This window comes from Sinocyclocheilus rhinocerous, unplaced genomic scaffold (genome assembly GCF_001515625.1).
Source record: "Sinocyclocheilus rhinocerous isolate Xijiao unplaced genomic scaffold, SAMN03320098_v1.1 scaffold1707, whole genome shotgun sequence".
NCBI classification, from domain to species: Eukaryota; Metazoa; Chordata; class Actinopteri; order Cypriniformes; family Cyprinidae; genus Sinocyclocheilus; species Sinocyclocheilus rhinocerous.
In genome coordinates, this window is record NW_015646357.1 from 4,727 (window position 1) to 19,889 (window position 15,163).

General features: G+C 37.6%; 1 protein-coding gene across 1 annotated transcript; it reads left to right on the forward strand.

The window, feature by feature from the left end:
• Positions 1 to 290: 290 nt before the first annotated feature.
• LOC107707594 (uncharacterized) lies at positions 291 to 3,036 on the forward strand. The gene is made up of 5 exons (XM_016511671.1): positions 291 to 606; positions 911 to 1,234; positions 1,915 to 2,016; positions 2,130 to 2,155; positions 2,860 to 3,036. The coding sequence occupies exons 1-5, from the start codon at positions 291 to 293 to the stop codon at positions 3,004 to 3,006; spliced, it is 915 nt and encodes a 304-aa protein (XP_016367157.1). The 3' UTR covers positions 3,007 to 3,036.
• The last annotated feature ends 12,127 nt before the right edge of the window (positions 3,037 to 15,163 follow it).

The window sequence follows — 15,163 nt, forward strand, 5'->3', positions numbered from 1 at the left end:
CTGCTGATAATCAGCAGCAGATTCAGCATCAGAATGATCTTTATTGTTGATGTTACTGGTGAGTGTTATTTAGTGATGAAACTCACAAAATATATCCATCTTTGATCTCGTAGTTGTCTGATCCACTATGTGAGAACTGCCTGTCTTGCACTTACTTACCTTATCACTCGCAAGCTCTATGATCTGTAGAAAAAATATTTTCACAGCACTTTCCTGAATGTTTTGTTTGGCTTATGATTATGTTAATTTTTTCAGGTGTTTACGGTGTTCATACAGACAGTGTGTCCGTGATGGAGGGAGATTCAGTCATTCTACACACTGATGTTGAAACAAATCAGCAAAAAGAGATTAGATGGTATTTTTATGAAATCCGCATCGCTCAAATTACTGAAGATCTCAGTTTTATCTGTACAGATGTTCAGTGTAAATATAGTGATGAGAGATTCAGAGACAGACTGAAGCTGGATCATCAGACTGGATCTCTGACCATCATGAACATCAGAACCACAGACTATGGACATTATGAACTAGAGATTATCAGCAGCATCTTAAATACGGATCATCAGAGAAAAGTCAGTAAAAAGACCTTCAGAGTTGCTCCACATGGTGAGTCATTGTTTTTAAAAGCATTGTACAGTTAGTAGTTTTAGTTTAGTTTTGTTTGTCGGTTGGTGTGTTAACATTTTGGGAGAAGATTTTTTTTTTCATCAAACCATCTCTGATCATCTTTTCAGAGGATTTGATGCAAAAAAAAAAAAAAAGTATGCTACATGAGCACAAAAAGTGGACAAATCTTGCTTTTCAGCAAGAGCATGAAAATTGCTTTCATAGCCACAGTTCTTTCATGTCGTGTGGTTTGTTTGTTGTTTTCAGCAAAAGATCCTCCAGCAGCTGTTGGTTTGTGTTTCAGGTGTTTTGGCTGCTCAACGAGATGAAATGAAGAGAAAGTCAGTGAAGGAGGGAGAATCTGTTACTTTAGACACTCGTGTAATAAAAAACCCAAATGTGATAAAATGGTATTTCAATCACACTCTCATCACTCAAATCACTGGAGATCTCAGTAATACCACAGATGATCAGTGTGACGGGAGATTCAGAGACAGACTGCAGCTGGATCATCAGACTGGATCTCTGACCATCACAAACACCAGAACCACAGACTCTGGAGTCTTTAAACTACAGATCAACAGCAACTACATCCACATCACTAGGAGCTTCAGTGTTACTGTCACTGGTGAGTATCATTTAGCCATTTAGTCATTTTCCGTTGAGCAGATTTAGAAAAGCAGTGAATGTTTTAATTGCGGCCTTTTTGAAAACGTCATCTTTGATTCAATGTTAAAATATAATCAAGGTCATCTCTTTCACCTTCTCATGCACATCAAATGATAAAACAAACAGTTTTTTTTTTTGTGCTGAGCAAAAAAAAAAAAAAATTGTGCTGCTGTTTCCTGTTGAGCTGTAGTACTATAATGTTTTAGCTGCTCTTCCTTTAAATACCACTAGGTTCTTTATCAGTTACATCAATATAATAAAACTATGGAAGCCCATTTCTGCCACTGAATAAAAAAAATAAAATAAAAAATGTAATTGCTACTTTTTGTCTCATAATTTTTTTCTTGCCATTTCGAGTTTACATCTCGCAATTCTGACTTTTTTTTCCCCCCCCTAAGATTTGCAAGATATAAACTCGCAGCTGTGATTTACAAAGTCAGAATTACACGATTATATCTCGTAGTTCTGTTTTTTTTTTCTCAAATTGCGAGTTTAGCTATTAGGTATTTTTAATTCAGTGGAAGAAACGGGCTTCCATAAAGAACTGATGCCCAAAGAAGAAAGCTCAGTCAAATATCAGTCAAAGATGTTTGGTAAATACAGGATTTCTCACTAGTATTAACGACTGTCTGTTTTCAGCTGACCTAACAGGAGTATATGCTGCTGTTTCTGCTGTTTTGCTGCTGCTGGTCGCATCTGCTGGTTTATTTTACTCTTGCAAGTGGCATTCAAGAAGGAACAGTGAGTGTTACATACAGCTGATTTGACATGATGGAAATTTGAGATTTTAAAAATCTTTAATTTCCATTTTTTTACTCTAACCAATGTAATGTGACTTTTTGTTGTCCAAACAGACATCATGAGGAAGTGTGCTGATCAGGTGAGATACTATCAAATTCAAAAGACTTTTTGTCTGTCTCTCTGCAAAACCAAACCAAAGCAAACAAACATAAAAACTGATTCAGATCTGTTTTGCAAAATTTGTGTGTGAGTGTGTATACGGTTTCATGTGTATGTTGTGGTATATGGTCTCTTGTATTTTTTGTTTAACTCGCATCAGTCCTGTTCGTTTCTTTTATTTTCTGTGAATCTTGATATGCCACAGCCATATCACCCTGCAACCCAAGACTGGTTGCCCACTGAAGCTAAGCAGGGTTGAGCTGGTCAGTACCTGGATGGGAGACCTTCTGGGAAAACTAGGTTGCTGCTGGAAGAGGTGTTAGTGAGGCCAGCAGGGGGTGCTCACCCTGTGGTCTGTGTGGGTCCTAACGCCCCAGTGTAGTGATGGGGACTATACTGTACAGTACTATACTGTAACAAAGTAGTTTAAAAAGCACCGTCCTTTGGATGAGACGTTAAACCGAGGTCCTGACTCTCTGTGGTCATTAAAAATCCCATGGCACTTCTCGTAAAGAGTAGGGGTGTAACTCCGGTGTCCTGGCCAAATTCCCTCCACTGGCCCTTGGCTATCATGGCGTCCTAATAATCCCCTTCCACTTGATTGGCTCTATGACTCTCTCTCCTCTCCACCTGTAGCTGATGATAAATGCATCATTCATCCATTCATTCATTATTTTCTTACAGGTGAATGTTGAAGACTCGTCCCCTGATCATACTGACTCTCTGTTGATGACTCCTGCCAGTCAGACGTCCCCGACTGAGACTAATGCTGCCAATGTGACACCAACGCAGGCCCGACTCTGGAATCAAATCACTGAGGGTGCTTCTTAAATTAGTGAGGGTGCTCTCTCTCTCTCTCGCTATATACATACATATATATATATATATATTTGTGCCATCCATTGCTATGGTGCAAGAGCGTTCCCTTTGTAATCACTAAAAGCTGTCACTCATCTTAGTTCATCACAATCTCACAAAGTTGCGTTATAATCAATGAAGTTCTCAATGCTGCACAATGAATCTCTTATTTACATCACGTTTAGACTTTGTTATAATGAGATGATTCCTGCTGAACACAACACCTGAACAAAAACTGCGGCGATTTGAGCAGTGAATGGATTCTAACTTAAACGCCTCTGATTAGATATGTCTGTGATTGGCTACATTGCCCAACGCTGCAAAAGATGTTAAAATCGAAACCGATCTTCAGAGCGCAAACAGAGGCGTAGCAATAGGGCAGTTAGGCAATAGCCTGCCCGACAGCTGACCATTTGAACAATCGGAAATGTCATTATTAAAGGGGTCATATGATGCGATTTCATTTTTTCCTTTCTCTTTGGAGTGTTACAAGCTCTTGGTGCATAAAGAAGATCTGTAAATTTGCAAAGACTAAAGTCTCAAATCCAAAGAGATATTCAACATGGAGCAGTATATCTGCATCCCCTCTCATGTTACGCTGGATGTGCTTGCTTTTTCTTCGTTTTCAAACTGGCACAGCGCTTACTCGTGCATTTGCTAATTTAAACATGAAGAGGACTTATCCGTCTGGCAGCCAGAAGCTGAAAAAAGCAAGAAGAGGAGGAAAAGAGGAAACATGACAGCGGTAAATAATGAAGATAAGACTTAAGGATAATTATATGACAAACAAATGTTTTTGTTGTTAATTCCAGCTTATTTTCATTTAATTATTTGCAAGATGAATTACTGGTAATAGGCCAATTACTAATAGGGTTACTGGGAAACAGGCTAGCTAGGGTTGCACTTAACAGCAGCATATTATTATCATTACATTTACTTAGTTGACATTATTTATTTAGCTCTTCTACATAAAATCAGTTGAGTTAACATAATTAGTTGTCAACTAATAAAACTAGTAAAGCTGATAAAAGCATTGGCACTAATTTCAGTTGAACGGAACATACGTTGGTCTTTGGATATGGAGGACATAGTGCCAGCATTTGCTGTAGCTAAGGCTCAATCCGTTACTGTAAATATGAAGATTGTAGTGTATCTTCAAGATTGTATTGTACAGTATCGTATCTTCTGCCATAAAGATGAAGATTGATATTTCGTTAAAGAATAAGCACTTTGTTTAAAAAAAAAAAAAAATTATGTTCTATTATGCGTTTTAACTACCTTTTGTATGTTGTATAAATATATATCTAGGTAACAAAGATATATTAGCAAAATAATCTTTTAGAAAGGCCACATCTATTAATTTTGCATGGGGCCCCCACTTCATCTTGGTTCGCCTCTGCATAAAGCACTGGATAGTTTGCCAAATCTGCAATGAAATGCCATTATTACAGCATACAGAGGGTGCTATTGATTTTGTTTGAGGGTGCTTGGCACCCATGTAGAACCGGGCCTGCACCAACGTAACATTATTCATTATTATGATACTTCATTCAAAGAGAGAGTGAAGAGAAATGGGAGAAGAGCATCAGCTAAACTCACTACACTCACAGAGAAATACTGTTTCACCTCGACACCAGCTTTAACATATTACAAAAACTAATTTGCTATAATTCATTTTTTAATCATTTAAATAATACATTTAAAAAATATTAATTCTGTATAAATATATTTACACAAAAGAGATGACAAGAAACGGCTTTCCTGCAACAGAACAAAGAGTGCTTGAGGTTTTTCAGTATATTTAGGTTCCTGATAATTTGATCCAGACAGGAACAGTGAGCAAATCTTTTTCTTTTCAGGATTTGTGTAATCATTAATAACAGCAGCATTTGCATGACATTGCAAGACCTGCAAGATGTTTTGCCCGTTTCTGTATACATTAGCCTACTTCATGACTGACTGTGAACATGAATACTTAACATAAAATTAACATTTTGACCAAGAAATGTCATGCTGAGTGCAAGACAAGCTCTCTTTACAGAGCAGCTGTCTGATACTGGTAATGTTACATCTTTACAGTTTTAGTATTATCTTGACAACACTAGAGAGGAAACACCCTGATGAAAACACCAGTATGCCGTTATTCCCAAGATTCACGTTACTCTAAGATGGTGTTTTCAGCAGGAATCCTTTTATTTATGTTAAAGTCGATGTAACGATTTGTGTTTTTACTTGTTTGTTTGTGAAATCTCACCATTGTATCCATGATTAAAACGCTTGAGTCTCAGGATCTGAGCCTGTAATAACTGCGCTGAAAGACACTGAAGCAACAGCAAACTGCCAAATAAGTATTTTTGTAATATATTGTTATGTATTATGTTCCATAACTGTTCCTGATGCACAGATTAGCACAATTTACTTGTGCTAATCTGAATGTAATTTAAGCACATTTCATAAAATAATTATTTATTTTTTATTATATAAACATTTTTTATTATAATCTTCAGATGTTTGCGGCTTGTCCTGAATGTCTTCATTATTGAAATCGATATCTCATTGTAAATTGTGATTCTTTGTACTTTGTTGTAACAAAAATGTTGTAAATTGTAATGGTCTGTGTTTTATGAAGCATTTGAGATGCAAGAACTTTGCGAGGATGAACATGGAGACCTGTAGGTCATTCGAGGTAAAGGTCCACTCTTTCACATCATCTGTCTGTTATAGATGTTTTCTCCAGCTCATGGCTCATTTCAGTTCTTGAAGTATGTTCAGCTGTGCTGTACCTGGTTCTCTCAGGTTTCTCCTGCTGGATTCACCCGTTCAAAGAGCTCGTTATCTGCCTACAGAACATCAGCAGATCTCACTGAACTCTGAACTATGGACTTCCTGGTTACAAGAACAGCATGATTTAGGATTGTCATCATGGTGTCAGTTTTTGTAAATGCTCTCAGAAAAGTCATTTCAGTGTCAGAGCTGAAGTACTGTAAATAAGCCAAACCCCTCACAAAAACCTGAACCACAACCTCAGTAGAAGACAAAAATCAGGTCCCTTGTGATCTGAGCTGAATATTTTTTATACATTTATATATATTTGTTTTCTGTAAGTTAAGTCAACCAGGGAGTAAGTGCTAAACTTGAGAATGCATAAACACTAGTTTCTTAAAGGAACTTGTAAGATCTTTGTATGTTCATGTGACAAGTGTCATTAAAAACATCTGATTTAACTCATAACGCCTGGAATCCGAATTTGTTTGTCATTAAATAGTTGTGTTATCACAAATAAATGAACTAAGTTACATTGAATCATCTGTAGTGATCATTAGGTGCGTATTATGAAATGTGATTTTAACAGTCTCCGATGCACTGAATTGCAACTTAACCATTTTAGATCCAACCTTTTGCTAAAGTTTTGCTAAAGTTCAACCATCCATTGATTTTGCTCCAATCCAAAGGTTGATCTTGTAGGGAAAAGGCCATCTGTTCTTCTTCTTTATTATGCAGAGCTGAATCTTGATTTTTTTTTTTTTAAGAACAAATGTTTTGTTATGATTTATTTCACTATTCTGAACAGAAAACACTTTAATTTTGTATTTAACTGAAGATGAGGGGAAATAGAAAAAAAGGATGCGCTGGGTTTGATAGACTCAGTGGTAATGAACATCAAACTCCACCATCCAGAGGTCTCATTATTTCAGCATCAACACAAAAGCAACAGAACAAATGTAAACATGGAGCAACTAGAGGAAATTACATCAACATCTGTGTCCAAGGAATATGCTACTTCCAAATGCACCGCTCTACTTGCCATACAAGTAAAAAAGAACAAATGTTTTGTTATGATTTATTTCACTATTCTGAACAGAAAACACTTAAATTTTGTATTTAACTGAAGATGAGGGGAAATAGAAAAAAAGGATGCGCTGGGTTTGATAGACTCAGTGGTAATGAACATCAAACTCCACCATCCAGAGGTCTCATTATTTCAGCATCAACACAAAAGCAACAGAACAAATGTAAACATGGAGCAACTAGAGGAAATTACATCAACATCTGTGTCCAAGGAATATGCTACTTCCAAATGCACCGCTCTACTTGCCATACAAGTAAAAATCACTCCATAACGTTTTACAGTACTACGTCCTCTTCTAACTTCGATAGGACCGAAGTAATCCACCCCAGTATTTGTAAAAGGTGGAAGATCAGGTGTAATTCGTTCAAAAGGCAAATCGGCCATTTTTTGCTCACCTGTCTTTCCTCTGTAACGTCTGCATACAATACATTTGGAAATGATCTTTCTTACAGCGGCATTGGCATTTGTAATCCAATATGTTTGTCTCAATTTGGACAACATATGATTCCTGCCACAATGACCCAATTGTTCATGAATGTGACGAAGCAGAAGATTCGAAATATGGTGATTCTTGGACAAAATGATGGGATGTTTGGATTCAATAGGCATAGCTGCCTTCCTGAGTCTTCCTCCTACTCTTATGAGTTCGTCATCCAATACAGGGTCCAATCTGTATATGCTGCTCTCCTTCTTGACTCCACGGGAACTGTGCTTTAGTTGTTCAATCTCGTCTCGAAACTCTTGTTGCTGACTGAAACGAACAATGGCCATTTCAGCCTCAAAGAGGTCTTCCAAAGACTGTCCACCCAGAGTTGCTTTGAACAACTTCATTTGGGCATCTATGATTGTTTAAGTAGCATTGCAATTCCTTTCCAGTGACAGTAATTCCTTCCTTTTGAGACATATCTTATTCAATAGCTTCTTCATCTTGAGTATCCAAGCGACTGCCACTTTCAATTTTTTCCAATCTGAAAAATAAGTGATAAAACAGTTACTGGCATTCTGTCTACCCTGCAGGATCACAGTATTCACTCTAAGATCTTTCTTAATCTCTGGATCACCATCATGCATGTTCACAATTTCCTCCTTTGGGGCTGACTGATAATCTTCTGCTCTCCAAAGAAAGCTGGGATCTGCAATCCATCTTTTACTGTGCATAAAGGCCTTGACCTGCATTCCACGTGAAGCATCATCTGCAGGATTTTCCTTGGTGGCAACATATCTCCACTGTTGAAGCAGTGTCCTATCTCTTATGTAAGAGACCCTATTTGCATCAAAGGTTTGAAAGCGTTTGTTTTCATTCTTGATGTACTTGAGCACAGTTTGACTGTCAGTCCAAAAAACTGAATTCTCCAATTGAAATCTTAATTCCCTTCTCAACATCTGATCCACTTTAATAGATAGAACCGCTGCTGTTAACTCCAAACGAGGAATGGTTAGAGGTTTAAGGGGAGCCACTCTGGCTTTACCAAGCAGAAATGTTACTTTTTGCACTTTTTCATCATTGTTTCTCATCCTAAGATAAGTAAGCATGCCATATCCTATTTCAGAGGCATCTGAAAAATGATGTAAACAGGCATGCATGATTTGTCCGAAATCTGTGGGTTTTAAGCATCGGCCTACTTGAAACTCTGCCACTTCATCCAAATCAGATATCCAACGAGTCCACTGTCTTTGAAGTTTTGGAGGTATATTTTGGTCCCAAATAAGATTCTGTCTACACATCTCCTGTAGTAGCAACTTAGCTGGCAGCATAAGAGGAGCAAGAAATCCCATAGGATCATAAACTGTAGACAAAATCCCCCTCCTTGTACACTGATGGGGTTTCAACTGCAGTTTAAATTTAAATGTATCAGCTTCTGCACACCACTGAAGCCCCAAAGTTGTGTCTACAGGCAACTTGTCTCGGTCTAAATCCAAATACTGGATGTCTTTACTTCTGTACTCTTCTGGAACTGATTGCAGTACGTTGCGACTATTACTGATCCATTTGGTCAAACAAAATCCACCCTTTTGACAAAAAGAAATAAGATCCTGCACCATGGCAATAGCAGCCTCCTCCGAGAAGACGCTCTTCAAGCAGTCATCTACGTAGAAACAATCAAAGACAGTTTTGATCACTTCTGATGGAAAAAGTGATTGATTGTCCTCTGCCGTTTGTCTTAACGCATAACATGCACAACTTGGAGAAGACACCGCTCCAAACAGATGAACTATCATCCTGTATGTAGTGACTTCCTGCTTCAAGTTTCTATCAGCCCACCATAGAAACCGAAGAAAATCCACATCTTCTTCTGCCACCTTGACCTGATGAAACATAGCTTGAATGTCTGCCATCAAAGCTATGGTTTCCTGTCTGAATCATAACAATACTCCCAAAAGTGAGTTCGTAAGATTGGGACCTTGCAACAATTGCTTGTTGAGTGATGTATCTCTAAATGTTGTCCCACAATCAAACACAGCCCTCAATGTTCCTTTCTTTTGATGTAATACTCCATGATGAGGAATGTACCAAACTTTTCCATCGTGACGATCCAATTGATATTCTGGCACTTTTTCAGCATATCCTTTCTCAAGAACGTCAGAAAGGAAATCAGTATATTCCTTATGCAACCGTTCATTCCTTTCAAGCCTTTTTCTCAGACCATTGCACCTCTGTTTGGCAACACATAAGTTGTTCGGCAGTACAACATCATTATTCCGAAATTTTAGCCTCAAGCTATAATGACCATCCTGTAGTTTGACCGAGTTGGTCATTATTTCCATAAACTGCAGATCCTCCCTTGACATCTCCTCTTTCTCGACAATGTTTTCACTGAAGTCGTGATTATACTGACTTTGGAGCAATTCTTCAAGCCTCCTAATAGAAATCCTGTTGATGGTAACAGAGGGTGTGCCAATTTCATCCCTGCAGTTACTGCTCGTTTCTGAAAGTCCATTAACAACCCACCCCAGTAGGGTTCTAATGACATATGGTCCATTACCATAGCTGTTTATTATTTCCCAAGGTTCCATTACTTGAGATGCGTTAGCTCCAATCAGTAGATCTATATTGGCTTCAATGTGTGGAATTGTTACTCTGTCCAAATATGGCCATTTGGAAATTTCCTCCTGCGTTACTATATTGTCTGAATTGACAGGCATTTTCTTCTGTGTATACACTTCAGGAAGGGAGAAGAATTTATTATTGTTGATACCACTTACCTCTAAACCAGTAATGACATTACAAGACACAGGCTGTTGTTGCCCCATAGTACGTAGAAAAATGTTAATCCTTTTTCCTCTAACGTTGAGCTCATTCATCAGCTGCTCTGAACAAAATGAGGCTGAACTCCCAGGGTCCAAAAAGGCGTAAGTCTGAATCACTTTCTGACTTTTGACTGATTTTACTTGTACTGGGACGATTGAAAGCAAGTACTTTTCATTCCCGGCCCCTGTATGTCCACAAGTTTGGGTAGAAACTATGCTGCTCCTCTTTTCAGTGTCCTTTACCTGTGGATTTACAACTGGCAACTTGCGATATATGTGCAAAACTGTAGGATGCATTTGCTTGCAGACTTCACAGACAAAGCGATTATCACATTCTTTGCTTACATGTCCTGACTTCAAACAACTGAAACAAAGTTTCCTTTTCCTTTCAAAAAGTCAATCTTTTCTCGCTGTGACTTCTTCTTTAAAGCATAACACCCTTCTAAAACATGACTGCCTTGTAGTGTTGTTTTTGGCGGCCTGTTTTAATTTTAGTTTTAGTCTAGTCTTTGTGTGAAACTGTCATTTTAGTTTTTATTAGTTTTAGTCACGTTCATACTCTTGGATCAAATCCATTATCTCACAGGCTCTTTCTCTCCAGCGTTCTCTCAACTTGAAAGGTAACTTCATTACAACAGTTCTCATATTACTTGATGTTGGCAACTCCGAACCAATTCTTTAGGTTGTCCTGTGGTAAATTGTTCCAGAAAATACAATCAGTCCCTTTTATTGTGAGTCCTTTCCTCAACACCATGCTCAAACGCTCGAATAAAGGGTATATAATGGAGTGGATTACCATCAAAGACTGGAATCTCTCTATTTGGAAGCGTGTAAGGTTGAGCTTGATGTACCAGATATGCAGTGAGCTCCTCCTGCATTTTCAAAATCTCAAAAAGAGGTTCATCTTGAGATTGAAGAGGGTTTGTAGCTTGTGTTGCCATATTGCCTCTGGAATGTTGTACAAAATAATGTGAATCCTTATGTTGGTGAGTACTGCTGTCATGAGTGTTCAATCCTCCTTTGTGCTGCATTTTTGTTGATTGTGATGGAATATTAGAGGTAGCACCAACTGGTTGTGATGGACCGCTGTAAATTACTCCAGCTGTACCCACTGATATTTGACTCATTGGCACATATGCAGTAGCTTGTGGATTTAACATCTGGTCTTGTTGAATCAAACATTCCATATCCTGTCACATCCCTTGATGTTTGACCCTTTGTTACTTCTTTTCCTTTAGAACGAGAACTACCAGTACGTGAACATTTGCTATGGCTGTCAAAAGTACTCAAAACAGCAATTTTTTGCAGTAGATGTTGCAATTTCAGCATATAATTTAAGTTGCTCCTTTTGTTTCCTCAATTCCTGTTTCTCTTTTGTTTCAATTGCATGTTTAGTTTTCAATGCAGCGGCACGAGCCTCATTTTTGCCTCGGCCTGTACACGAGCTAATACAGTGGAAGAACCGCTGCTATTGGAACTGTGCTTACTATAGGCAGTGATACTCTTTGAAACCTTTGAAACACTGTCCTCTGGGACAACCTCATCAATAACATTCACATCAGTAACCCCTTCAGAAGTTTCCTGACATGTTACAGGTGTGGACAACCATACATTTACATGTTCAATAAACTCATTTTGCCTTGAACCATATATCATGTTTCTCAATTTCATTATCAGGCAACAAAGTCAACAAGGATTCATGTGCTTCCTGAGCCTCTAAACATAACTCATTGAAATTTTCAAATACACTTCGTACCTCAGACTCATATTCTTTGTTATCTTGCATCAACCTTTTAATAGTTTCTATCATTCTATTTGCTTTGTTCAGTTTCGCCTTTCTCAGCGCTTGCAATGAATCAAGCTTTTCCACCAAAGCCTTTGCTGTAAGTTTAACTGGCCTTTTTTGCCTTTGAGATTCGTTAGCATTACAAAGCTGTTGTTTTGTCACAGCGGATTCATCCGCATTCACACACTGTTCATCCATATTACCACAATATCACAACAACCATACAGTTCAAAGAAATATTCAACCTTTGGCAACCAATGCATTGGATTTACGCTAGTTTTGTGTGCACACATAGTAAATGGCCACTACATTCTGTTATTGTTGCAACAATGTACCCTTTAATCCAGTGCCGAATCACAATCCAATGCGAATCCAACAGGAACAGCAAACGAAATCCAATGCAACTCCAACAGGAACAGCAAACGAAATCCAATGCAACTCCAACAGGAAAGCCTACTAAGCTGAAAACGTGTGTTCAATGAAGAGCCGTCTCTGAAGTGAAATCCATATAAATTTATTCCAATGCAACTCCAACAGGAACAGCAAACGGAGTCCGATATCCACTTTAATCCGTAGCCTACTGAGCTGAAAACGCGTGTTCAACGAAGAGCCATCTCTGAAGTTAAATCCATGTGAATTTATGCTCACAGTCCACTGGAAACAGGGGTTTTTGACTTAATTTTACGGCTTTCCTTTAAGCCGTTGTCGCTGATAACAGGAGTGAGCACATATTTAACGCGTGCAAAAACAGAGTCCATGCATACTGATGTAGATCCAAGCAGAATGTCTTTATTTTGTGCAAGTGAATAAACAAAGCCTCAATCTTCGTCTCTCCTTCCTTCGTGGTCATAAACATGTACACATAAAGTGCATATCTTAAACACAGCACATATCCAAATACTGCACAATCTACATTCTTGCAATTTTAAATTGTGTCCCTTAATTAATTTGGGTGCTTTTGTAAGAAAGTAGCAGTGACGGGGACAGACTTTCACCTCCGCTTAAAAAGATGCAATCTAATAATTTATGTGAAATAGACCTGCTCCTGAGCATGAGTTCACGGGCCTGTATATGATAGCAACTCCGGGATGAATTTTAAATGACCGTGGATCATGTCAAGTCGTCAATCCACATAACTCTCTAATCCACGTAGGAAAAACGGAATCGGTTTCAGAGTTATGAATGAAAACACTGAATGCTTTGGGGCCCGTTCTTCGCACGTGGATTTCGACGTAAAAATGCTGCTGTGCCATTAGAAAAATGTTCTTGACCCTTAAGAAACTTTAAGTAATGCCGTCACTACAGCAAATCCGCTAAAATTAGATGAATAGCTAATTACAATACTCTTGTCGACATTGACAAAAGGTGTAAAGCCTGTACAAATAGGCCTACTATAAGTCATGCAATAATGGACATAATTTGGAATTATGCAAACAAACAGTTACACATTTTATTTATCTGTTAGAACTTTAATGTCATTTTGCTTGCTCGGTTGATTCCTTGATATCTTCAAGTGTTATAGAAGAAAAATATGTTGTTGGTGTTCTGCTGCTCGTGGCTGCTGTTGCTGTTGTGATTTACAGTCACAAGCGAAAATCGAGAAAGAAAGGTGAGTATTACATACACCTGATTTAACAAAATGGAAATGTAGAATTTACTGTGTGAACATAATCTTTAAAATAATGTGCGTTTAATTGAGTTTGTTATTATTGTTTAAACAGACATCAGGACACAGCACAGTGATCAGGTGAGGTACGATGAGCACTGAATCTGTGATTTTGCAACATAATTTGTGTGTTTTATGCTGTTTTACTTTATATTAAAGAACAGTTTTATATAATTATAATAATTTATATATAATCTTTACATTATCATGATTTATCAGGGTGTAACATGGATGTTTCTTATTTTTATTATGGAAGCAGAACTTCACAGGTGAAAAAACACAACCCCCAAAATAAACTAAATGACGAATAGTCTGAAAACAAAAAGTGTAACTTTATTTAGAGAGCAAGTAAGAGTATCAATACTCTCTTATTGATACAGTAGGTTAATACAATATAATAGCTCTGGATTTTCAACTGCAATATTAAAAGTATCAGGAAGTCATATATTTGTGACAATTTGTGATTCCAAATTCTTTCTGAATATTTTGCGGTTATTTTAATCATAATGCTACAGACATTGTGGCATACAAATATATATTACTGCAGGACAGAAGATAACAGTGTGATGAAGTTAATCAGATTCATTAGGAGAAACCACATATTTAAGTCATTTTTTATTTTTGCAGAAGAAGACCACTATACATTCCTCTGATGTCATGAAAAAACACAGTTCAAAGTTACTAGTGTTTTTGTGTTCATTACAGTCCTGTTCATTTCTTTAATCTTCTGTGAATCTGTGTTTTCTTACAGGTGAATCATGTTGAAAACTCGTTCCCTATTCAGACTGATGCTTTATTGATGACTCCTGCAAATGAGACGACTCCTAATGCCAGTGAGACACCAATGTAACGTCATTTATCATTTTGATACTTTCATTGAAAGGGACAGTGAAGGGAAGATGGAAACGAGAGAAGAAACTTTCATTACTCACAGAGAAATAGTGTAACGATACCAAGATTTCAGTGTTAGGTACCTGTGAAATTTAACCTCAATGCCAATTTCAACTAATTCAAATTTAAAGCTGCAGACCGTAACTTTTTTTGGTTAAAAATGATCTGAAATCAATATTTGAGCAAGTACATAACCATCCAGTGTTCAAAACTATCGCCTTACTTTAGCCCGATTCACAACGGTTAGCTTATAATAATATTTTCTAATTTGAGTGGTACGGGTAGGTTTTCGCAGGAAATTCGAGCATGGCACTGCGTCATTACGCCACATCTGTAAAAATGAAGTTGTCCCGGCTACTAGGCTATCGCATGTGAGGATCCTGCAGGTGGAGGATCGTTTATAGCCTTTTCTCACAGCAGCCAGAATAATTAAATGTATCATTTTGATGGTGGATTTGATGACATTTTGATGGTGGATTTGATGACATTTTGATGGTGGATGGCGGAAGGGATTCTGTGTTTATGGAACACATGTGAATGAAATAAAATGATATTCTAGTTTTAAATGTGCTTCTGATTACAGATAGCCTGGGATTACAAAGATTTGTATTTTAAAGAAAACCAGTTCGAAGGGAGCATAATTTGCTTTTTGGGTTAAAATAATTTCTTAATATGAAATTCGAGTAGT